This window comes from Capra hircus, chromosome 7 (genome assembly GCF_001704415.2).
Source record: "Capra hircus breed San Clemente chromosome 7, ASM170441v1, whole genome shotgun sequence".
Lineage (NCBI taxonomy): Eukaryota > Metazoa > Chordata > Mammalia > Artiodactyla > Bovidae > Capra > Capra hircus.
This window is the reverse complement of record NC_030814.1, coordinates 98,971,084-98,996,608: the sequence shown is the minus strand read 5'-3', so window position 1 is coordinate 98,996,608 and position 25,525 is coordinate 98,971,084. Positions and strand designations below refer to the sequence as shown.

Sequence of the window (25,525 nt, the reverse complement as noted above, 5' to 3'; positions counted from 1 at the left end):
GCTCATTTCCCTTGCCTCATGGGAGGGATAATTCTGAGATATGATTGTCATGGCACTTTCCACAGAATCAGACAGAAGCTGGTCTCAATACAGGACCACAGCTTCCTTCATTCCTTCCCCACCCCCACCCCAGCCCCTTGCCTCATCCACTTCCTACAACTTTCCTTTTCTGAGAGTCATCACAAACAAAAATCAGTCAAACTAGAACTCCTGGGTCATATTGCTTCTATAGAACATGAGCAAAGAAATAGAGTATGGAGAATTGAAATGTTGTGACAAACATCCCAGAGCTAGATTAAAAGCAAAGTTGGGCTCTGAGTCCAAGTTTCAATACTTTAAACATGACTCTATCTAGTCACTTTAGAGGAGTTGTACAATGGAAGAATCAAGTATTCTGGTTCATCTAGGGTGCCTATGATTTTGGCTTGAGAAAACTAAGCCCCCCCACCCAAAGGCAATGTAATCACAGAACAAAAAAACCAACATATCAATGAGTTTCCTCAAGGATTCCTTCTTGTCCCTGTTTCTCAGGCTGTAAATAAATGGTGTAAATAAATGGGTTCACCATTTAAGGGCCACAACGTACGTCAGTGAGACTACGGCAATTTTTTTGGACAAGCCAGTAACTGCAGAACTAATATAAACCCCATGAGCTGTTCAATAGAACAAGGAAACAACCAACAGATGAGACCCACAGGTGGAAAAAGTTTTATACTTTCTATTCATTGATGACATTCTCGAAACAGAGAAGACAGTTGGAGTACATGAGAAAATGGTCCCAGAGACAGAAACACTCCAAAATAAGCTACCCATGAAATATATTAGAATGCTGTTGATGAGGGTATCAGAACAGGCCAGCTTGATGATCTGAGGAAACTCACAGAATGAGTGAGGAATTTCCAGGTCTCTGCCAAAGGACAGCCTCAGCGCTATTGGACTGTGGAGCAGGGCATTCATAATGCTAAAGAACAGAAGTAATGGAATCAGCAGAACACAGAAAGGAGGGCTCCAGATACCCATGTCCTTTCCGCATGCATGTGTGCTAAGTCACTTTAGTCATGTTTGACTAAATGCAACCCCATGGACTATAGCCTGCCAGGCTTCTCTGTCCATGAGATTCTCCAGGCAAGAATACTGGAGTGGGTTGTCATGCCCTCCTCCAGGGGGTCTTCCTGACTCAAGGGTTCAACTTGAGTCTCTTATGTCCCCTGTACTGGCAGGCAGATTCTTTACTACAGAGCCATGTGGGAAGCCCAAACATGTACCTTAGGGGTTGACAAATAACCACATAGCAGTCATGGGCCATAATAGCAAGGAGAAAATTCTCCCAACAGGTCAAAAACAGGAAAAAAGCCATTTGGGTGAGGCAGTTTGCAGAAGTGGTGCTCTCATTCTGTGCTTACTTATTGACAAGTATCTTCGCGATGGTGGTTATGCTTAAACAGATGTCAGCAAAGGAAAGATTTGAAAGAAAGTAATACATGGGTAAACAGAGGTGGGAGTCGGAGCTGACAGCCAGGATGACAAGCAGGTTTCCAAAAACAGTGACCATGTATATGGACAGGAATAGAGTGAAGAGGATAAGCTGGAGTTCAAGATCTTCTATCATTCTCAGGAGAAGAAAATCTGAAACATCTGTTTGATTTCCTGATTCCTTGTTATGAAGAAACTGGATGGAAAATATCAAGTGGAGAAACAATAAAATTTATAATCTATGGACTAGCTGCAGCATCAAAATTACTTTGGAACTTTTTCAAAATAACCATTCTTGGGCCCTGTTCTTGATTCCCTGATGACAAACATTAGGAATAAGGACTAACAATCAACATTTTTAATAAGGTCTCTAGATGATTCTGTCAAACAATGAATTTTGAAAGCCACTGCTTTAGAAAAACACTCATCTATATAATGAACCCAAGAAAATAACGGAATCTTCTTCTCTGCCTATTTCTCCCTCCACTTACTTTATTAGCCAAAATATTTTGTTAAGCACTGATAACCTCACACACTGTGGCAAGTGCTGAGAATAAAATAAAGAAATGTGTGTGCTCAATCATGTCTGATCCCTCGAGACCTCATGAGCTGCATCCTGCCAGGCTCCTCTCTCCATGGAATTCTCCAGGCGAGAATACTGAGTGGGTAGCCATTCCCTTCTCCAGGGGATCTTCCCAACCCAGGGATCAAATCCACATTTCCTGCATCTCCTGTATTGAAAGGCAGATTCTTTATCACTGCGCCCCCTAAAATGAAGAAGACATTGCTACATTTCTTCTGAATTACTACACAACTTCAAACAAAAAGAAATATAAGAATAAAATTATGAATTCTGTTTATTTATTCATAATTATGAATAAAATTATGAACTTCCTGGAAGTTCATTCCTTAAGCTGGTAACTGGCATATGATTAAAAAAAAACAAAAAGCTGAATAGAATTCAACTGTGAAGCCGTCTGGACCTGGGCTTTTGTTTGCTGGAAGACTTCTGATTACAGTTTCTATTTCCATGCTTGTGATGAGTCTGTTAAGATGTTCTATTTCTTCCTGGTTCAGTTTTGGAAAGTTGTACTTTCCTAAGAATTTGTCCATTTCTTCCACGTTGTCCATTTTATTGGCATATAATTGCTGATAGTAGTCTCTTATGATCCTTTGTATTTCTGTGTTGTCTGTTGTGATCTCTCCATTTTCATTTCTAATTTTATTGATTTGATTGTTCTCCCTTTGTTTCTTGATGAGTCTGGCTAATGGTTTGTCAATTTTATTTATCCTTTCAAAGAACCAGCTTTTGGCTTTGTTGATTTTTGCTATGGTCTCTTTTGTTTCTTTTGCATTTATTTCTGCCCTAATTTTTAAGATTTCTTTCCTTCTACTAACTCTGGAGTTCTCCAATTCTTCCTTTTCTAGTTGCTTTAGGTGTAGAGTTAGGTTATTTATTTGACTTTTTTTCTTGTTTCTTGAGGTATGCCTGTATTGCTATGAACTTTCCTCTTAGCACTGCTTTTAGCTAACACCGATCCTACTCAAACTCTTCCAGAAAATTGCAGAGGAAGGTAAACTTCCAAACTCATTCTATGAGGCCACCATCACCCTAATACCAAAACCTGACAAAGATGCTACAAAAAAAAGAAAACTACAGGCCAATATCACTGATGAACATAGATGCAAAAATCCTCAACAAAATTCTAGCAATCAGAATCCAACAACACATTAAAAAGATCATACACCATGACCAAGTGGGCTTTATCCCAGGGATGCAAGGATTCTTCAATATCCGCAAATCAATCAATGTAATTCACCACATTAACAAATTGAAAAATAAAAGCCATATGATTATCTCAATAGATGCAGAGAAGGCCTTTGACAAAATTCAACATCCATTTATGATAAAAACTCTCCAGAAAGCAAGAATAGAAGGAACATACCTTAACATAATAAAAGCTATATATGGCAAACCCACAGCAAACATTATCCTCTATGGTGAAAAATTGAAAGCATTTCCCCTAAAGTCAGGAACAAGACAAGGGCTCCCACTTTCACCGCTACTATTCAACATAGTTCTGGAAGTTTTGGCCACAGCAATCAGAGCAGAAAAAGAAATAAGAGGAATCCAAATTGGAAAAGAAGAAGTCAAACTCTTGCTGCAGATGACATGATCCTCTACATAGAAAACCCTAAAGACTCCACCAGAAAATTACTAGAGCTAATCAATGAATATAGTAAAGTTGCAGGATATAAAATCAACACACAGAAATCCCTTGCACTCCTATACACTAATAATGAGAAAGTAGAAAAAGAAATTAAGGAGACAATCCCATTCACCATTGCAACCAAAAGAATAAAATACTTAGGAATATATCTACCTAAAGAAACTAAAGACCTATATATAGAAAACTATAAAACACTGGTGAAAGAAATCAAAGAGGACACTAATAGATGGAGAAATATACCATGTTCATGGATCAGAAGAATCAATATAGTGAAAATGAGTATACTACCCAAAGCAACCTATAGATTCAATGCAACCCCTATCAAGCTACCAATGGTATTTTTCACAGAGCTAGAACAAATAATTTCACAATTTGTATGGAAATACAAAAAACTTTGAACAGCCAAAGCAATCCTGAGAAAGAAGAATGGAACTGGAGGAATCAACCTACCTGACTTCAGGCTCTACTACAAAGCCACAGTCATCAAGACAGTATGGTACTGGCACAAAGACAGAAATATAGATCAATGGAGCAAAATAGAAAGCCCAGAGATAAATCCACAAACCTATGGATACCTTATCTTTGACAAAGGAGGCAAGAATATACAATGGAGAAAAGAATCTCTTTCACAAGTGGTGCTGGGAAAACTGATCCACCACTTGTAAAAGAATAAGACTAGAACACTTTCTAACACCACACACAAAAATAAACTCAAAATGGATTAAAGATCTAAACAGAAGACCAGAAACTATAAAACTCCTAGAGGAGAACATAGGCAAAACAATCTCAGACATAAATCACAGCAGGATCCTCTATGATCCACCTCCCAGAATATTGGAAATAAAAGCAAAAATAAACAAATGTGACCTAATTAAAATTAAAAACTTCTGCACAGCAAAGGAAACTATAAGCAAGGTGAAAGACAGCCTTCAGAATGGGAGAAAATAGTAGCAAATGAAGCAACTGACAAACAACTAATCTCAAAAATATACAAGCAACTTATGCAGCTCAATTCCAGAAAAATAAATGACCCAATCAAAAAATGGGCCAAAGAACCAAATAGACATTTCTCCAAAGTAGACATACGGATGGTTAACAAACACATGAAAAGATGCTCAACATCACTCATTATTAGAGAAATGCAAATCAAGACCACAATGAGGTACCATTTCACACCAGTCAGAATGGCTGCTATCCAAAAGTCTGAAAGCAGTAAATGCTGGAGAGGGTGTGGAGAAAAGGGAACCCTCTTACACTGTTGGTGGGAATGCAAACTAATACAGCCACTACGGAGAACAGTGTGGAGATTCCTTAAAAAACTGGAAATAGAACTGCCTTATGACCTAGCAATCTCACTGCTGGGCATACACACCGAGGAAACCAGAATTGAAAGAGACATGTGTACCCCAATGTTCATCGCAACACTGTTTATAATAGCCAGGACATGGAAACAACCTAGATGTCCATCAGCAGATGAATGGATAAGAAAGCTGTGGTACATATACACAATGGAGTATTACTCAGCCATTAAAAAGAATACATTTGAATCAGTTCTAATGAGATGGATGAAACTGGAGCCTATTATACAGAGTGAAGTAAGCCAGAAAGAAAAACACCAATTCAGTATCCTGACACATATATATGGAATTTAGAAAGATGGTAATGATAACCCTGTATGCGAGACAGCAAAAGAGACACAGATGTGTAGAGCAGACTTTTGGACACTGAGGGAGAGGGAGAGGGTGGGATGATTTGGGAGAATGGCGTTGAAACATGTATACTATCATGTAAGAAATGAATCGCCAGTCTATGTTCGATGTAGGATACAAGATGCTTGGAGCTGGTGCATGGGGATGATCCAGAGAGATGATATGGGGTGGGAGGTGGGAGGGGGGTTCATGTTTGGGAACTCATGTACACCTGTGGTGGATTCATGTCAATGTATGGCAAAACCAATACAGTATTGTAAAGTAAAATAAAGTAAAAATAAAAATTAAAAAAAATCCATATTTGAAAAAAGAAAGCTGAATATGAGTGTAAGGAAAAAACTGAATGCATAGGCTCCTAAAACATCCAGATGAAAATAGCAACAATTTGCTAGTATTTAGAAGATAACAAGAATATTACAAGACAACACTAAATGTCAAACATCCTAGAAGGAGTGTCCCTGTAAGCAGAGATTCTCCCTCTCCTAGTTAGTTAGTGTTAGTGGCTTAGTCATCTGACTCTTTGTGACCCCATGGACTGTAGCCCTCTAGGCTTCTCAGTCCATGGAGTTCTCTAGGCTTCTCAGTCCATGAAGTTCTCCAGGCAAGGATACTGAGTGGATAGCCATATTCTTTCTTCAGGGGATCTTGAGAACCCAGGTTCTCCTACACTGCAGGCAGATTCTTTACTATCTGAGCTACTAGGGAAGGGCTCTCAGTCTCCGGGGCCAGGGGCCCCGGGGGTTAGGGAGGCGGACATGTGTGGTTTTGACAGCCTTAATTGCTTGGAAGAGTACTTAGACTCATAACTCTGAAATTAATCCAGACTCCACTACTTGTTTTATGAAAGCAGAAACTTGTCCAACTAAATGAGTAACCTAGTGTCCTCATTGTGTAATGGGAATCTTTCCTCTTGAGAAATCTGTATGCAAGTCAAGAAGCAACAGTTAGAACCGAACATGGAACAACGTACTGGTTCCAAATTGGAAAAGGAGTATGTCAAGACTATATATTGTCACCCTGCTTATTTAATTTTCATGCAGAGTATATCATGAGAAATGCTGGGCTGGATGAAACAAAGCTGGAATCAAGTCTGCTGGGAGAAATATCAGTAACCTCAGATATGCAAATGACACCACCCTTATGGCAGAAAGAGAAACGGAACTAAAGAGCCTCTTGAAAACCTGGCTTAAAACTCAGCATAAAAAAAGGAAGATCATGGCATCCAGTCCCATCACTTCATGGCAAATAGATGGGGAAATAATGGAACCAGTTCAGTTCAGTCACTCAACCATGTCCAACTCTTTGCAACCAGATGTACTACAGCACACCAGGCTTCCCTATCCATCACCAACTCCTGGAGACTTCTCAAACTCAAGTCCATTGAGTCAGTGGTGCCATCCAACCATCCCACCCTCTGTCATCCCCTGCTTGTCCTACCTTCCATCTTTCCCAGCATCAGGGTCTTTTCCAATGAGTCAATTCTTCACATCAAGTGGCCAAAGCATTGGAGATTCAACTTCAGCATCAGTCCTTCCAACGAATATTCAGGACTGAATTCCTTTAGGATTGAGTAGTTGGATCTCCTTGCAGTCCAAGGGACTCTCAAGAGTCTTCTCCAACACCAAAGTTCAAAAGCATCAATTCTTTGGTGCTCAGCTTTCTTTATAATCCAACTCACATCCATACATGACTACTGGAAAAACCATAGCTTTGACTAGATGGACATTTGTTGGCAAAGTAATGTCTCTGCTTTTTAATATGCTATCTATCTTGGTCATAGCTTTTCTTCCAAAGAGCAAGTATCTTTTAATTTCATGGCTGCAGTCACCATCTGCAGTGATTTGGGAGCCCCCAAAATAACATCTCTCACTATTTCCATTGTTTCCCCATCTATTTGCCATGAAATGATGGGACTGGATGCCATGATCTTACTTTTTTGAATGTTGAGTTTTAAGCCAGCTTTTTCACTCCCCTCTTTCACTTTCATCAAGACGCTCTTTAGTTCTTCACTTTCTACCATCTGCGTGTCTGAGGTTATTGTTATTTCTCCAGGCAACCTTCATTCCAGCTTGTGATTCATCCAGCCTGGCATTTTGTATGATGTACTCTGCCTATAAGTTAAATAAGCAGGGTGACAGTATACAGCCTTGACGTACTCCTTTCCCTATTTGTAGCCAGTCTGTTGTTCCATGTCCAGTTTTAACTGTTGCTTCTTGACCTGCATACAGATTTCTCAGAAGGCAGGTAAGGAGGTCAGGTATTCCCATCTCTTTCAAAATTTTCCAAAGTTTGTGGTGATCCACACAGTCAAAGGCTTTGGCATAGTGAATAAAGCAGAAGTATATGCTTTTTCTGGAGCTCTCTTGATTTTTTGATGATCCAACAGATGTTGACAATTTGTTCTCTTGTTCCACTGCCTTTTCTAAATACAACTTAAACATCTGGAATTTCATGGTTCACATACTGTTGAAGACTCACTTGGAGAATTTTGAGCATTACTTTGCTAGTGTGTGAGATAAGTGCAATTGTGAGGTAGTTTGAACATTCTTTGGCATTGCCTTTCTTTGGGATTGGGATGAAAACTGAACTTTTCCGGTCCTGTGGTCACTGCTGAGTTTTCCAGATTTGCTGGCTTATTGAGTGCAGCACTTTCACAGCATCATCTTTTAGGATTTGACATAGCTCAACTGGAATTCCATCACCTCCACTAGCTTTGTTCGTAGTGATGCTTCCTACGACTTTGCATTCCAGGATGTCTGGCTCTAGATGAGTGATCACATCATTGTGGTTTCTGGGTCATGAAGATCTTTTTTGTACAGTTCTTCTGTGTATTCTTGCCACGTCTTCTTAATAGCTTCTGCTTCTGTTAGGCCCACACCATTTCTTCCTTTATTTTGCCCATCTTTGCATGAAATGTTCCCTTGGTATCTCTAATTTTCTTGAAGAGATCTCCCATTCTATTGTTTTCTTCTATTTCTTTGCACTGATCATTGAGGAAGGCTTTCTTATCTCCTTGCTATTCTTTGGAACTCTGCATTCAAATGGGTATATCTTTCCTTTTCTCCTTTGCCTTTAGCTTCTCTTCATTTCTCAGCTATTGTAAGATCTCCTCAGAAACAGTGACAAACTTTATGTTTTTGGGCTCCAAAATCACTGCAGATGGTGACTGCAGCCATGAAGTTAAAAGATGTTTGCTCCTTGGAAGAAAAGCTATGACCAACCTAGACAGCATATTAAAAAGCAGAGACATTACTCTACCAACAGAGGTTTGTATAGTCTAAGCTATGCTTTTTCCAGTAGTCATGTATGGATGTGAGAGTTGTACCATAAAGAAAGCTGAGCATGGAAGAATTGACACTTTTGAACTGTGGTGTTGGAGAAGACTCTTGAGAGTCCCTTGGACTACAGGGAGGTCAAGCCAGTCAGTTCTAAAGGAAATCAACCCTTAATATTCATTGGAAGGACTGATGCTGAAAATTGAAGCTCCAATACTTTGGCTACCTGAAGCAAAAATCGACGACTCATTAGAAAAGACCCTGATGCTGGGAAAGGTCGAAGGCAGGACAAGAAGGAGATGACAGAGGATGAGATGGTTGGATGACATCATCAACTCGATGGACATGAGTTTGAGCAAGCTCAAGGAGTTGGTGATGGACAGGGAAGCCTGACGTGCTTCAGTACATAGTGTCAAAAAGAGTAGGACATGAGTGACTGAACTGAACTTTCCTAGCATCAGGATATTTTCTAATGAGTTGACTGTTTGTATCAGGTGGCCAAAGTGTTGGAGCTCCAGCATCCATCCTTCCAAGGAGTACTCATGGTTGATTTCCTTTAGGACTCCCTGTTTTGATCTCCTTGCAGTCCAAGGGACTCTCAAGAATCTTCTCCAGCACAAATCAAAAGCTTCAATCTTTCCATGCCCAGCCTTCTTTATAATCCAAATTTCACATCTCTACAAGACTACTGGAAAGACCATAGGTTTGACTATATGGAATTCTGTCAGCAAAGTGATGTCTTTGCTTTTTATTATGCTGTCTAGGTTTGTCATAGCTTTCCCTCCAAGAAGCAAGTGTCTTTTAATTTAATTTCATTCATATACTGACATCCTAATCTTTAGAATATGACTGTATTTAAGATAAGATCTTTGAAGAGGTAATTTGGTTAAAATGGAATCATTAAGGTGAACCTTAATCCAACAAGAAGAGATTTGGATACATGCATACAGAGGCAAGACCACATGAAGAAATATGGAGAATATGGCCAGCTATAAGCCAAGAAAAATGGCCTCAGAAGAAACCAGTCTTGCTGACACCTTGATCTAGCTTCCAATCTCCAGAACTGTGACAATAAATTTGTTATTAAGCCACCCAGTCTGTGCTACTCTGTTATGGCAGCACTAGCTTCCTGGGGGCTCAGATGGTAAAGAATGCCTGCAATGTGGAAGACCTGGGTTCAGTCCCTGGGTTGGGAAGACCCCCTGGAGAAGGGCATGGCAACCCACTCCAGTGTTCTTGCCTGGAGAATTCCCATAGACAGAGGAGCCTGGTGGGCTGCAGTCCATGGGGTCACAAAGAGATGGACATGACTAAGTGACAAAGCACACAGCACAGCAAACTAATACGTTGTACAGACCCCTTCACCAGCAGCACAAGAATTCAAGTAAACATCTGAAAATGTTATAGCACCCATGTTTGTGAAGGGGAGGATTTCTACTCAGGAGAAAAATGGGTCCTGACATTATAGCGAGTGTAGGATCCCAGTGGGAAAAGTGCTGGGTGAGAATGCTTACAAACATATATGTGAACATGTCAAAAAGAGAGTCAGGTCATGAGGGTCTTGGTTTTAATCTTATGTCTCTCCTCACTGCTTCTACTGTAAGAAATTATACTATAACAGTCTCAAAGAGACTTTGTGTTACCTGGTTGACATCACTGAAGTATGGTGCTTGATATTAATATCTCCCATGGATCTTGAAGGTGGAAGATCTCTCCTCAGAAGGACCAGACAAACTGATTGAGGCAACAGGCTCCAGGTCAAGAAAGGTGTCCTGCTTCCTTACTGAGCAAGGACTGTTGAGTGAGGTGGTCACAGGCAGACTCTTGCAATCTCTGCTTCCCTGGGGATCAATAACTAAAGCTCCTCATCAGACAAGCTATTTTAGTGTCATGCTGATCCCTGGACCTTCCAGATCAAGACTCTAGAATGGATGAGTTCATGATGCCCAATGTCCGACCCTCTGAGGCAAGGCAGCTGCACACCATCTACTTCTTTCCACTTCTGTTTGTACAGCTTTGTTTCAATCAACATGGTAGTTAATTCCTCTTCAGAGTTCATATCCACCTTTTCCAATTTTGCCACAATAATTTCATTGTACATTTCCTTTTCCTTAGTTTATTGAGAAATAATTAACACACATCATTGCATAAGTTTGAGTTATACAGTAGATAATTTGATACATTGTGAAATGATTATCACAGGTTCAGCTAACAGTCATAATCAAGGGATACAATAAAAAGACAGAAAAAAGAAAGAAAATACATTTTCTTACTTTCAAGATTAACTACTTTCCTATATATCATACATCAATGTTAACTAGTGTCATCATGTTGTACATTGCACCCCTAGTGTTTATTTATCTTTTCTGAGGTGTAGATGATTTACATTTTAGATTAGTTTCAGATGTACAGTGTAGTTATCCAAAATTTTTATAAATTAATCTGCATTTAAAGTTATTATATATTTTATGGGAGTATGTGTTGTGTTGGTTTCTTCTGTACCATGAAGTGAATTATCAAATATTGGCTACATTTACAGTAAAACACATCCTTGTAGCTAATTTATTTTATACATAGTAGTTTGTACCTTTAATCCCTTGCCAATTTCTTGCCTCTCCTACCTTCTTCTTCCCACTAGTAACAACTGGGTGGTTCTCAATATCTGTGAGTCTGTTTAATTTTGTTACATCCACTCATGTATTTTATTTTTTAGATTCCACATGTAAGTGATAGCATACTTTATTTGTCTTTCTCTCTGTGACTAATTTCGCTATCATAGTAACCCCCAAGTCCATTCATGCTGTAGCAAATGGCAATATATCATTCCTGTCTATGGCTGAGTAATATTGCATACGTGTGTGTGTGTAATATATATACATGAAAGTGTGAAATTGTTAGTCACTCAGTTGTGTCTGCTTTTTGTGACCCCATGGACTGTAGCTCACCATGCTCCTCCGTTCATGGGATTTCCCAGGCAAGAATACTGGAATGGGTTGCCATTTCCTTCTCCAGGGGATCTTCCTGACCTAGGGATTGAACTTGGGTTTCCTTTATTGCAGGAGGTTTCTTTTATATATTATTTATATACAACTCATTTGTATACATATAGTCAATTACCCATTACATATTCTTGCCTCTTTTGTTGTATATCAATGATCCACATATGATCTATGCTACAGAATGTCCATGCACACTTGAAAAAAATGTATATTCTGCCACATACGAATGGAATATTCTAAATATATCTATTAACTATTATTTTGCTTCATTCTATAAACACAAGTCCAAGGTAGATGGCACAACCACTGAAAAGAAGGTGTCCCACTGATGAGTTTTCTCAAGGCTCCCTTCATGTCCCTGTTTCTCAGGCTGTAGATAAAAGGGTTCATCATCTGAGAAACCACGATGTACATAACTGAAGCCACTGCAGTCTTCCTGGATGAGCCAGTCAGTATAGAACTTATATAAACCCCAAAACCTGTCCCATAGAATAAGGAAACAACTGACAAGTGAGACCCACAGGTGGAAAAAGCTTTCAGCTTTGCACCCGCTGATGGCATTCTCAAAACAGAGGAGACAATTTGAGTATAAGAGAAAATGATGCCAGAGAGAGGAAGGACACCAAATACGCTACCCACCAAATATAACAAAAGGTCATTGATGTGAGTATCAGAACATGTTAGCTTGACAACCTGAGCAAGTTCACAGAAAAAGTGAGGGATTTCCAGGTTCTTACAAAAGGACAGCCGCAATGCTGTCAGACTGAGGAGCAGAGCATTCAGAATGCTTAGCAACAGTGAGAATATAATCAGCAGGGTGCAGGTTTGCGGGTTCATGATAATTGAGTATCTTAAGGGGTGACAAATGGCCACATAACGGTCATAAGCCATGACAGTAAGGAGAAAATTTTCCAGAAAGGCAAAAACCATGACGAAGCACATCTGGGTGAGGCAGCCTGAATATGTGATGCTCTGATTTTGTGCTTGGATGTTGACCAGCATTTTCGGGATCGTGGCTGTGCTCATGCAGATGTCAGTAAAGGACAGGTTGGAGAGGAAGAAGTACATGGGGGTGTGGATGTGGGGATCACAGCTGACAGCGAGGATGATGAGCAGGTTTCCCAGGAGAGTGATCAGGTACATGGACAAGAACAGGAAGAAAATGTGGAGCTGTAGTTCTGGATCATCTGTCAATCCCAGGAGATAAAAATTGGAAACATCTGTTTGATTTCTGGTTTCCATATTGTTGATGAATCTGAAGGAAAAATGGAGTGAAAATAAAATAAAATGAAGGATCCCCAGGTGAGCAGCAGCAGCCCTTGGGAACTGATTAGAACTGCAAATTCTTGGTACTACTGTAGATTTACTGCTGATAAACTATAGGGACAAGGGCCAGAAATTCAAGTTTCAACAAACCCACCAGATGAATTTGATATATGGTAAAGTTTGAAAAAAACAGTGCTTAAGTATTAAATATAAAAAATAAAATTCTATGTATATTGTAAACCCAAGAAAGCATTTAAGTATTTCCCTTTGCTAATTTTCCCCTCCATCATCACATTTCACACTTTGTTTGCATTTATTTTTACTGATCACCAACACATTTTCACACCTTGTGCCAAGTGCTGAGACTGAAATAAAGAATAAAGCTCAATTCCAGAAAAATAAATGACCCAATCAAAAAATAGGCCAAAGAACTAAATAGATATTTCTCCAAAGAAGACATACAGATGGCTAACAAACACATGAAAAGATACTCAACATCACTCATTATCAGAGAAATGCAAATCAAGACCACAATGAACTACCACTTCACACCAGTCAGAATGGCTGAGATCCAAAAGTCTACAAGCAATAAATTCTGGAGAGGGTGTGGAGAAAAGGGAACCCTCTTACACTGTTGGTGGGAATGCAAACTAGTACAACCACTATGGAGAACAGTGTGGAGATTCCTTAAAAAACTGGAAATAGAACTGCATTATGACCCAGCAATCCCACTGCTGGGCATACACACCAAGGAAACCAGAACTGAAAGAGACACGTGTACCCCAATGTTCATCGCAGCACTGTTTACAATAGCCAGGACATGGAAGCAACCTAGATGTCCATCAGCAGATGAATGGATAAGAAAGCTGTGGTACATATACACAATGGAGTATTACTCAGCCATTAAAAAGAATACATTTGAATCAGTTCTAATGAGATGGATGAAACTGGAGCCAATTATACAGAATAAAGCAAGCCAGAAAGTAAAACACCAATACAGCATACTAACACATATATATGGAATTTAGAAAGATGGTATGATAACCCTGTATGAGAGACAGCAAAGGAGACACAGGTATATCGAACAGTCTTTTGGACTCTGTGGGAGAGGGAGAGGGTGGGATGATTTGGGAGAATGGCATTGAAACATGTATAATATCATATAAGAAACAAATCGCCAGTCTAGGTTCGATGCAGGATACAGGATTCTTGGGGCTGGTGCACTGGGATGACCCAGAGGGATGGTATGGGGAGGGAGCTGGGAGGAGGGTTCAGGATTGGGAACTCATGTACACCCGTGGCAGATTCATGTCGATGTATGGCAAAACCAATACAGTATTGTAATATAAAGTAAAAATTAAAAAAAAAAGAATAAAATGTGACATTTCCTTCAGAATTATTTCTTACCTCAAACAAGCAGAAAAATGAGAATGCATATATTTAATCTGTCTTGTGGAGTGTGGTGCCCCAAATTTGACATACCTCAAAATGACTTGAGGGGCTTATCAGATTATAGACGAGTTATCAGATCTAAGTTACATTTATCATATCTAAGTTATAATATATCTTTATTCATCCATGCAAACACTTAGGTAAGGTGAGGTTATATCAAGGTCATGAAATACACAGTGGATAGAAAATATTAAGTTTGAGCTCAGATCCTCTCACCACTGAGTTGACTCTGGATAGTACAGAATTAGCATTCCCAAACCAACACTCAGATTTTATAATTTCCCTTTAACAGTTTAATATTTTCATCTTGAAAACATGCCAGATCTTTTCTCCTGCCTACAACATATGTTCGTCTCTACCCATGAAGTATTGTGTAGCAGGTCACAGCATCTATACAAGTATATGCTCTGCACTGAGCAAAGACTAGAAGAGACATATATCCTCACCCATAACAATATTTTACTTGACCTTTTCATAAAACCAGCTCTTTATTTTTGGTAGTTTATAAAGGTAAAAACTAAGATTCATTTACAATAGTAACAAAATGGAATACTTTTAGAAAAGATGTTGATTATGTTTGAGTTTGATGTTTTACTGTATCAATTTTCACTTTAAAAAAGAAAATGTCATGTAGATTCCTTCATGATATGCAACTTATCTGCATTAACAATTAATTCTAATAGAAGCTGGACAAATATTACATTCTGTTTCATCCTAGGGGGATTTCTTCCCCTAAGATGATAGGTGAGATATCATTAAAAAAAAACACCTACATGAGAGAGAATTAAATTCATAAGCTTCAAAAAATAGATTAAAATAGCAAAAATTTGGGCTTCCCAGTTGGCTCAGTGGTTAAGAATCTGCCTGCCCAAGCAGGAGCTATAGGAGACACAGGTTTGATCTCTGGATTGGAAAGATCTCTTGGAAGAGGAAATGGCAACCCACTCCAATATTCTTGCCTGGGAAATCCCATGGACAGAGGAGCCTGGTGGGCTACAGTGCATAGGGTCACAAAGAGTCAGACACAACTGAAGAGACTGAGCATGCCTGCTGAACAACAATTTTTGGTCCTTAGAAAACAGGAAACTACAAGATAAGACAGATATGTGACACTGCAAAAATATTCAGGCATTGAGACTTCCCTAGTGATCTACCTCCTAATGTAGGGGAGGTGGGTTCCATCCCTGGTCTTGGAACTAAGATACATCATGCCATGTGGCAACTAAGCCTGTGCACCATAACTCCTGAGCCCACCTCCTCTAGAGCCTCCTGTTGCAACAAGCAAAGCTTGTGCACCACAGGGAGAAGCCCACATGCCACAACTAGCAACAAAGAGTCCAGCACTGCAGCAAAGACCCAGTGCAGGCAAAATAAAAATTGTATAGCTGAGCACCAAAGAACTGATGCCTTCAAACTGTGGTGCTGGAGAAGACTCTTGAGAGTCCCCTGGACAGCAGGGAGATCAAAGGAGTGAGTCCTAAAGACAATCAGCCCTGAATATTCATTGGAAGCTCTGATGCTGAAGCTGAAGCTCCAATACTTTGGTCATCTGATGGAGTCAACTGGCTGGAAAAGACCCTGCTGCTGGGAAAGATTGATGACAAAAGGAGAAGAGGGTGGAAGAGGATGAGATGGTCAGATAGCATCACTGACTCAATAGACATGAGCAAATTCCAGGAGATGGTGAAAGACAGGGAAGCCTGGAGTGCTGCAGTCCATGGGATCACAAAGAGTTGGATACAACTGAGTGACTGAACAACAACATATATATTCAGGCATCCTACAGGACTATAAAACAATAAAACAATAGTCCTCCGCAGCTGGGGGAGACAGATGTGGCTGTGCCAGTCCTTATTAGCTGATACATTATTTAGACTCAAATACTATGAACTTAATCCAGGACCAGCACTTTCTCTGAGAATTCAAAAATTGTTCAACTGTGTAAGAAACTTCAATGTACTCATCTGTTTCATGGGAGCTATTATAAAACATTATGGAATATTGAAATGATGAGAAATGAATAAAGAGCCATCAGCATAGTACTCAGCATATGAGACCCTTGTACTCACCTATCCTATTTTAAAATTTTCTTCATGAACAAAGGCACCTGGCTCATTACACTCCTCAGAAGGAAGCAGTGATCAGATTGAAAAAATACAATAGAAAGGGGGAATGAATATGCTTCCATGGCAACTGAAACTTTCAGAAATGTGTTATGAGCTTAAACTCCAGTTAGAAATCATTATCACATAGAAAAGATATGAAGGAAACATTGATGATATCTACGTTCATTGGCCATGGACACATGATGGAATAGATAGAAATTAAAATGAAAAAAATGATAAATCAGATACACATATCAGTACCAGTTATGAAAATGGTAAGATAAATTTTTTGAATGACAAAGTCTACAACACTAGAAAATTTAAAATATATATCAAACACTTATAAGTAATAATCCACAACAAATATAAACCTGGAGGATTATTCAAGCAAAGAAATACAGAAATAAGTACAAGCAGCATTTCTATCTTGTGAAAAGTATCAAATTCCCACACATCACAGTCCTCATTCTAGGTGTTTCATTGCAATAAATAACACAGATATATATGGAGTCCCCACATCATGCTTGGCAAATCTTGATGCTTTTCCTTCCTCAAGAGAACCACTAAATTAATTACATATACATTATTCTTCAACAATTTTTACTATAAGCAGGGTTATTGTTTTGTGGACAATTGCATTGTACTGCGTTTTGAAGTTTTATATAGTTAGGACCACATAGTATATGTCATTTACAATTGGCATTCTTGTGTAATTTTTCTTCTCTTTATTGTTGATATTTTTAATCCCTCTTCATTCATTTTAATTACCAGAGAGTATTCCAGTATACTCTTGTGTGTGTGCTCAGTCATGCAATCGTGGCCAACTCTTTGAAACCCTATGGACTGTAGCCCATCAGGCTCCTGTGTCCATGGAATTTTTCAGGCAAGAATATTGGAGTGGGTGGCCATTTCCTCCTCCAGGGGATCTTATTGGCCCAAGGATCGAACCCACGTCTGTGTCTCCTACATTGGCAGGCAGATTCTTTTACCAATGAGCCACCTGGGAAACCCCACTATACTGTTGTGCTTAGTCAATCAGTTGTGTCTGACTCTTTGTAACCCCATGGACTGTAGCCCACCAGGCTCCTCTATCCATGGGGTTCTCCAAGCAAGAATACTGGAGTGGGTTGCCATGCCCTCCTCCAAGAGATCTTCCCAACCAGAGATCAAAACCAAGTCTCCCACATTGCAGGCAGATTTCAACGCTATATTATTACATCATACTTTATTTCTCTGTTTCCTAACTCATAGGTGTTATGGTTAATGCATTTTTCTTACATATGTTTGTGAACACATGCACAATATAAAACAATGCAAGGGGGAAAACTATCACATTCAAGATGATTTTGACTCTCAGGACGAGGGAATAAGATCTAGAGAGGATACAAAACAGATGCCTTTTGTAAGTGTATAATTTTCTAACATTATATTTAAGACCTGGAGTTGGGAACAGAATGTCACCATTTTAAAGTTTCAAAAGAGTTTAAGGATTGTTATATATTTTTAAAGGTATTATACTATCTTAGCTGTTCATGTATTAAATTCTTAGAAATTTTATAGATACAGGTTTGCTAGGAGGACAGTCAGCTAAGGCTCCATGTGTCTCTACTTACCCCTTGTGTCTTTGCAGCCCAAGTACAGCAATAATGCAAACGAACTTCTGTGCAGTGGTATTTGAAGAACCAGAAAGGGAAATAAAGGAAAAACTGACCAAATCTCTTCCCCACGACCACCACGGTATTCACGCAAATGTCAGAAAGTTTTATGAGGCATCAGGTTTGAGAAAGGGCATATTTCTGCTTAGGAGAATAAAGAGTAGATAAAGAGTTCTTCCATTTTTACAGGAAATAGAAGACCAGCAAATTGAGAACTGGGTGAACATTGGTACAAACTTGTCAACAAAAAGACAGGTTGTCTGGAATCTCATAGGGCACTTTATTCTGATCATTACATGCTTGAACTCTGCTCATTATGTCCTTTAGATAAATTTTTAGTAAACACCTTTTCCTGTCACCAAAAAATAAAAAAGAATCCCCAAATCATTAACTAAGGGACTTCACCTAACTGGCATCAGTGTGTAATGATGCTTGACATGACATGATGCTTGGATATTGGAGACAGATCTGTCCTCAGGAAGGGCAAACAGAGCATGTGAGACCATGGACTCCTGGTCAAGAAGAATACCTCTGAAAGCTGGCTCAGGTGTGCCTTTCCTAGGAAGCAAAAGAGCTGTTTCATATCACAGGCTGACGGCTAACCATAGCTATACCCCTGGGGATCAATAACCAAAGTTCCTCATTAGACAAATATTTTTGGTGCCATTCTGATCCCTGGACTGTGCAAATCCTTAAAGACCACAGCAGTGCAAGAGAGAATTTCATGATGGATAATCCTTGATCTTCTTAGACCAACTGTATACCATGTATTCTATCCACCCATTCATATACACCTGCATTTCACATATAAACATTCTTTTTCTAATTAATTCTAGGCTTCCTTCCTATTGTTTGTGTGGGGGGGGAGGCAAAGAATTTTGTTTATTTATTTATTTTTTCATGGAAAGTCATTATATTTTAAATATAGCAATGTCTACCTGTCAATCCCAAACTCCCAATCTATTCCTTATTAATGTTACATACAAAGGCATCTCTATTTAATTTATAAAATCAGAAAGCCTGATTCCAATTTTAAGTGTAGAAACCTATTTTACATATTGGCCAAGTAATATATTTATAAAGATAGTTAAGATATTAGAGATCAAATTGCCAATATTTGGCGGATCATAGAGAAAGCAAGGGAATTTCAGAAAAACATCTACTCTGTTTTACTATAGCCTTTGACTGTGTGTATCATAACAAACTGTGAAGAGCTCTTAAAGAGATGGGAATACCAGACCATCTTATCTGTCTCCTAAGAAACCTGTATGCAGGTCACGAAGCAACAGTTAGAACCCTGTATGGAACAACTGATTGGTTCAAGATTGAGAAAGGAGTAAGACAGGGCTAACTCCTGTCACCCTGTTTGTTTAACCTATACACTGAGCACATCATGAGAAATGCCAGGTTGGATGAGTTACAAGCTGGAATCAAGATATGAAGATGCATATTGGTTATGCATATTTCTGTAAGTATAGCTATGTTGAAATAAAGTTTTAAAACATTAAAAAAAAGATATGCAGATGATACCACTCTAATGGCAGAAAGTGAAGAGGAACTAAAGAGTCTCTTGATGAAGGTGAAGGAGGAGGATGAAAGAGCTGGCTTAAAGCTAAATATTAAAAATCTAAGATCATGGCATCCAGCTGCATTACTTCATGGCAAAGAGAAGAGGAAAAGGTGGAAGTAGTGACATTTCATCTTCCTGGGCTCTAAAATCACTGCAGATGGTGGCTGCAGCCATGAAATCAGAAGATGATTGCTTTTTGGCAGGAAAGCTATGACAAATCTAGACAGTGTGTTGAAAAGTAGAGACATTACTCTGCTGACAAAGGTCTGTATAATCAAGGCTACTATCTTCCCAGTGGCCACATGCGGTTGTAAGAGCTGGATGGTAAAGAAGGCATAGGGCCAAAGAATTGATGCCTTCAAACTGTGATGCTGGAGAAGACTCCTGAAAGTCTCTTGGGCAGCAAGGAGATCAAACTAGTCATTCTTAAGAAAAATCAACTCTGAATACTCATTAGAAGAACTGATGTTGGAGATGAAGCTCCAGTATTTTGGTTATCTGATGCAAACAGCCGAGTCATTAGAAAAGTCCCTGATGCTCGGAAAGATTGAGGGCAGAAGGAGAAGAGGTCATCAGAGGATGAGATAGCTGGATGGCATTACCGATGAAATGGACGTGAACTTTGGCAAACTTTGGGAGATGGTGAGGGACAGGGAGGCCTGGTGTGCTGCAGTCCATGGGGTCAAAAAGAGTCAGACATGACTGGGTGACTGAACAACAACAAGATGTTGTAACATTCAAACAACTAGAGATATTTCATCTTTAGATACATTGATGTTTTCTTAAGTTTTGTTGTCTGTATTTTACCTAGCAAAATCTGATATATTCTCAGTGATGCATTGTGACTGTGATCAATATATACAGATTTCATAATCTCCTTTTAGGCTTTAATAACCAATCTTTCCAATTTTCACACAATAGATTCAATGTATTTTCCTTTAATTGAATTGTAGTTCTTCATTTTCAATTGTATTGTGATCAAAAACAAGTCACTGAAAGGCACTAGTGTGCAGTTTTGTCTATTAGCTCACATGAGATTTCATCCATTACTTACGTTGTGAATGGTGCTCCATTCAATATTCACTTAAAAACATTTTTCTTTAAAAACTTCAGTATTTTCCTTTGTTATTTAATTTATACTCATTCTAACTCTTTCTTCTTTCACTAAGCGCGGCCGAGAGGAGCTACCCCATGTCCAAGGTCAGGGGCAGCAGCCTAGAGTGCCAGGCTGCAAAGGCGCAGGAACAGCGGAAAGGAGCTACCTTGCATCCAAGGTCAGGGACAGCGGCGGAAAGGAGCTACCTGCGTCCGAGTTCAGTGGCGGTCGGGAGGAACTACCCCGCGTCCAAGGTCAGTGGCGGCCGGGAGAAGCCACCTCGCACCCAAGGCCAGGGTCGGTGACCCTGAGGAGCCACCCCGAGCCCGAGGCCAGGGCTGGCAGCCGGGAGGAGCAACCCGAGGAGCGGTGGCTGCGCAGGCACAGGAGGGCCTAGAGGAGCTATCCCAAGCTGGAGGTCAGGAAGGGCGGCAGTGAGGAGATACTCCTCATCCAAGGTAAGGAGCAGCGGCTGTGCTCTGCTGGAACAGCCATGAAGAGATACCCCATGCTCAAGGTAAGAGAAACCCAAGTAGGATGGTAGGTGTTACAAGAGGGCATCAGAAGGCAGGCACTGAAACCATACTCACAGAAAACTAGTCAATCTAATCACGCTAGGACTACAACCTTGTCTAACTCAATGAAACCAAGCCATGCCTGCGGGGCAACACAAGACGGGCGGGTCATGGTGGAGAGGTCTGACAGAATGTGGTCCACAGGAGAAGGGAATGGCAAGCCACTTCAGTATTCTTGCCTTGAGAACCCCATGAACAGCATGAAAAGGCAAAATGATAGAATACCAAAAGAGGAACACCCCAGGCCATTAGGTGCCCAATATGCTACTGGAGGTCAGTGGAGAAATAACTCCAGAAAGAATGAAGAGATGAAGCCAAAGCAAAAACAATACCCAGCTGTGGATGTGACTGGTGATAGAAGCAAGATCCAGTGCTGTAAAGAGCAATATTGCATAGGAACCTGAAATGTCAGGTCCATGAATCAAGGCAAATTGGAAGTGGTCAAACAAGGGTAGGCAAGGATGAATGTCGATATTCTAGGAATCAGTGAACTAAAATGGACTGGAATGGGTGAATTTAACTCAGATGACCATTATATCTACTACTGCGGGTAAGAATCCCTCAGAAGAAATGGAGTAGCCATCATGGTCAACAAAAGAGTCTGAAATGCAGTACTTGGATGCAATGTCAAAAACGACAGAATGATCTCTGTTCATCTCCAAGGCAAACCATTCAATATCAGAGTTATCCAAGACTATGCCCCAACCAGTAACGCTGAAGAAGCTGAAGTAGAATGGTTCTATGAAGACCTACAAGACCTTTTAGAACTAACACCCCCAAAAGATGTCTTTTTCATTATAGGGGACTGGAATGCAAAAGTAGGAAGTCAAGAAACACCTGGAGTAACAGGCAAATTTGGCCTTGGAATGTGGAATGAATCAGGGCAAAGACTCATAGAGTTTTGCCAAGAAAATGCACTGGTCATAGCAAACACCCTCTTCCAACAACACAAGAGAAGACTCTACACATGGACATCACCAGATGGTCAACGCCGAAATCAGATTGATTATATTCTTTGTAGCCAAAGATGGAGAAGCTCTATACAGTCAACGAAAACAAGACCAGGAGCTGACTGTGGCTCAGATCATGAACTCCTTATTACCAAATTAAGACTCAAATTGAAGAAGGTACCTAAATCAAATCCCTTATGATTATACAGTGGAAATGAGAAATAGATTTAAGGGCCTAGATCTGATAGATAGAGTGCCTGATGAACTATGGAATGAGGTTCATGACATTGTACAGGAGACAGGGATCAAGACCATCCCCATGGAAAAGAAATGCAAAAAGGCAAAATGGCTGTCTGGGGAGGCCTTACAAATAGCTGTGAAAAGAAGAGAGGCGAAAAGCAAAGGAGAAAAGGAAAGATATCAGCATCTGAATGCAGAATTCCAAAGAATAGCAAGAAGAGATAAGAAAGACTTCTTCAGTGATCAATGCAAAGAAATAGAGGAAAACAACAGAATGGGAAAGACTAGAGATCTCTTCAAGAAAATTAGAGATACCAAGGGAATATTTCATGCAAAGATGGGCCCAATAAAGGACAGAAATGGTATGGACCTAACAGAAGCAGAAGATATTAAGAAGAGGTGGCAAGAATACACGGAAGAACTGTACGAAAAAGATCTTCACGACCCAGATAATCATGATGATGTGATCACTCATCTAGAGCCAGACTTCTTGGAATGTGAAATCAAGTGGGCCTTAGAAAGCATCACTATGAACAAACCTAGTGGAGGTGATGAAATTCCAGTTGAGCTGTTTCAAATCCTGAAAGCTGATGCTGTGAAAGTGCTGCACTCAATATGCCAGCAAATTTGGAAAACTCAACAGTGGCCACAGGACTGGAAAAGGTCAGTTTTCATTCCAATTCCAAAGAAAGGCAATGCCAAAGAATGCTCAAACTACTGCACAAGTGCACTCATCTCACATGCTAGTAAAGTAATGCTCAAAATTCTCCAAGCCAGGCTTCAGCAACACATGAACCATGGACTTCCTGATGTTCAAGCTGGTTTTAGAAAAGGCAGAGGAACCAGAGTTCAAATTGCCAACATCTGCTGGATCATCAAAAAAGCAAGAGAGTTCCAGAAAAACAACTATTTCTGCTTTATTGACTATGCCAAAGACTTTGACTGTGTGGATCACAGTAAACTGGAAAATTCTGAGAGAGACGGGAATACCAGACCACCTGACCTGCCTCTTGAGAAATCTGTATGCAGGTCAGGAAGCAACAGTTAGAACTAGACATGGAACAACAGACTGGTTCCAAATAGGAAAAGGAGTACATCAAGGCTGTATATTATCACCCTGCTTATTTAACTTCTATGCAGAGTACATCATGAGAAATGCTGGGCTGGAAGAAACACAAGGTGGAATTAAGATTGCTGAAGAAAGATGAATAACCTCAGATATGCAGATGACACCACCCTTATGGCAGAAAGTGAAGAGGAGCTAAAAAGTCTCTTGATGACAGTGAAAGAGGAGAGTGAAAAAGTTGGCTTAAAGCTCAATATTCAGAAAACGAATATCATGGCATCCGGTCCCATCACTTCATGGCAAATAGATGGGGAAACAGTGGAAACAGTGTCAGACTTTATTTTCTTGAGCTCCAAAATCACTGCAGATGGTGATTGCAGCCATGAAATTAAAAGACGCTTACTCCTTGGAAGAAAAGTTATGACCAGCCTAGATAGTATATTCAAAGGCAGAGACATTAGTTTGCTGACTAAGGTCCATCTAGTCAAGGCTATGGTTTTTCCTGTGGTCATGTATGGATGTGAGAGTTGGACTGTGAAAAAGCCTGAGCGCTGAAGAATTGATACTTTTGAAATGTGGTGTTGGAGAAGACTCTTGAGAGTCCCTTGGACTGCAAGGAGATCCAGTCAGTCCATTCTGAAGGAGAACAGCCCTGGGATTTCTTGGAAAGAATGATGCTTAAGCTGAAACTCCAGTACTTTGGCCACCTCATGCAAAGAGTTGACTCATTGGGAAAGACTCTGATGCTGGGAGGGATTGAGAGCAGGAGGAGAAGGGGATGACTGAGGATGAGATGGCTGGATGGCATCACGGACTCGATGGATGTGAGACTGAGTGAACTCCGGGAGATGGTGATGGACAGCGAGGCCTGGCATGCTGCAATTCATGGAGTTGCAAAGAGTTGGACACGACTGAGTGACTGAACTGAATTCTTTCTATATGAATTTACTTTTATTGTTTGTTTTGTTTTCTGGTTCTTAATTTTTTTCAATATAATTTTATACCTGTGGCAGATTCATGTAGATGTATGGCAAAACCAATACAATATTGTAAAGTAATTAACCTCCAATTACAGGATGCTTGGGGCTGGTTTACAGGGATGATCCAGAGAGATGATATGGTGTGGGGGGTGGGAGTTGGGAGGGGGTCTCAGGATTGGGAACTCATGTACACCCATGGCTGATTCATGCCAATGTATGGCAAAACCAATACAGTATTGTAAAGCAAAATAAAGTTACAATAAAAATAAAATAATAATAATATAAATTAAAAAATAAAATAAAATGAATGTACTTTTAAATTTAAATTTTATATTTTAGAAGTTTTTTAGAGTATAGTCGATTTACAAAGTTGTGTCAGTTTCAGGCATACAGCTGCTACTGCTGAGTTGCTTCAGTTGTGTCCGACTCTGTGCGACCCCATAGACGGCAGCCCACCAGTCTGCTCTGTACAGCAAAGTGATTCAATTATATCAGAGCACTGAATTCAGAAGGTTGGGTATGGCACTCAAAAATGTGCCCTTCTAGGGCTTCCCTGGTGGCCCAGTGGTAAAGAATACGCCTGCCAGTGGAGGAGACACAGGTTTGATCCCTGATCCAGGAAGATTCCACATGCTGCGGAACTACTAAGCCCACGCACTACAACTCCTGAGCTTGTGGTATACAGCTTGGCAGCCACAACAACTGAACCCAAATGCTGCGACTACTGAAGCCTGTGCGCCATAGAGCCTGTGCTCTGCAGCCACAGAAGCCACTGCAATGAGAAGCCTGAGCGCCGCAACTAGAGAGTAGCCCCTGTTCACTGCAGTCAGAGAAAGGCCGACACACATCAGCAAAGACCCAGCACAGCCAAAAATAAACCAAT

The 25,525-nt window shown here is 40.1% G+C and overlaps 1 protein-coding gene and 1 pseudogene across 1 annotated transcript; both read right to left on the bottom strand.

Moving 5' to 3' along the window:
• On the bottom strand, positions 658-10,789 carry LOC102181862 (annotated as a pseudogene).
• Positions 11,937-12,968, bottom strand: LOC102181590 (olfactory receptor 7G2-like). Its single transcript, XM_005682440.2, has one exon. The coding sequence runs from the start codon at positions 12,927-12,929 to the stop codon at positions 11,937-11,939; it is 993 nt and encodes a 330-aa protein (XP_005682497.2). The 5' UTR covers positions 12,930-12,968.

Bases quoted from the DNA above. Each gene is read 5' to 3' on its own strand.
- LOC102181590 (XM_005682440.2), bottom strand. From the start codon at position 12,929: ATGGAAACCAGAAATCAAACAGATGTTTCCAATTTTTATCTCCTGGGA.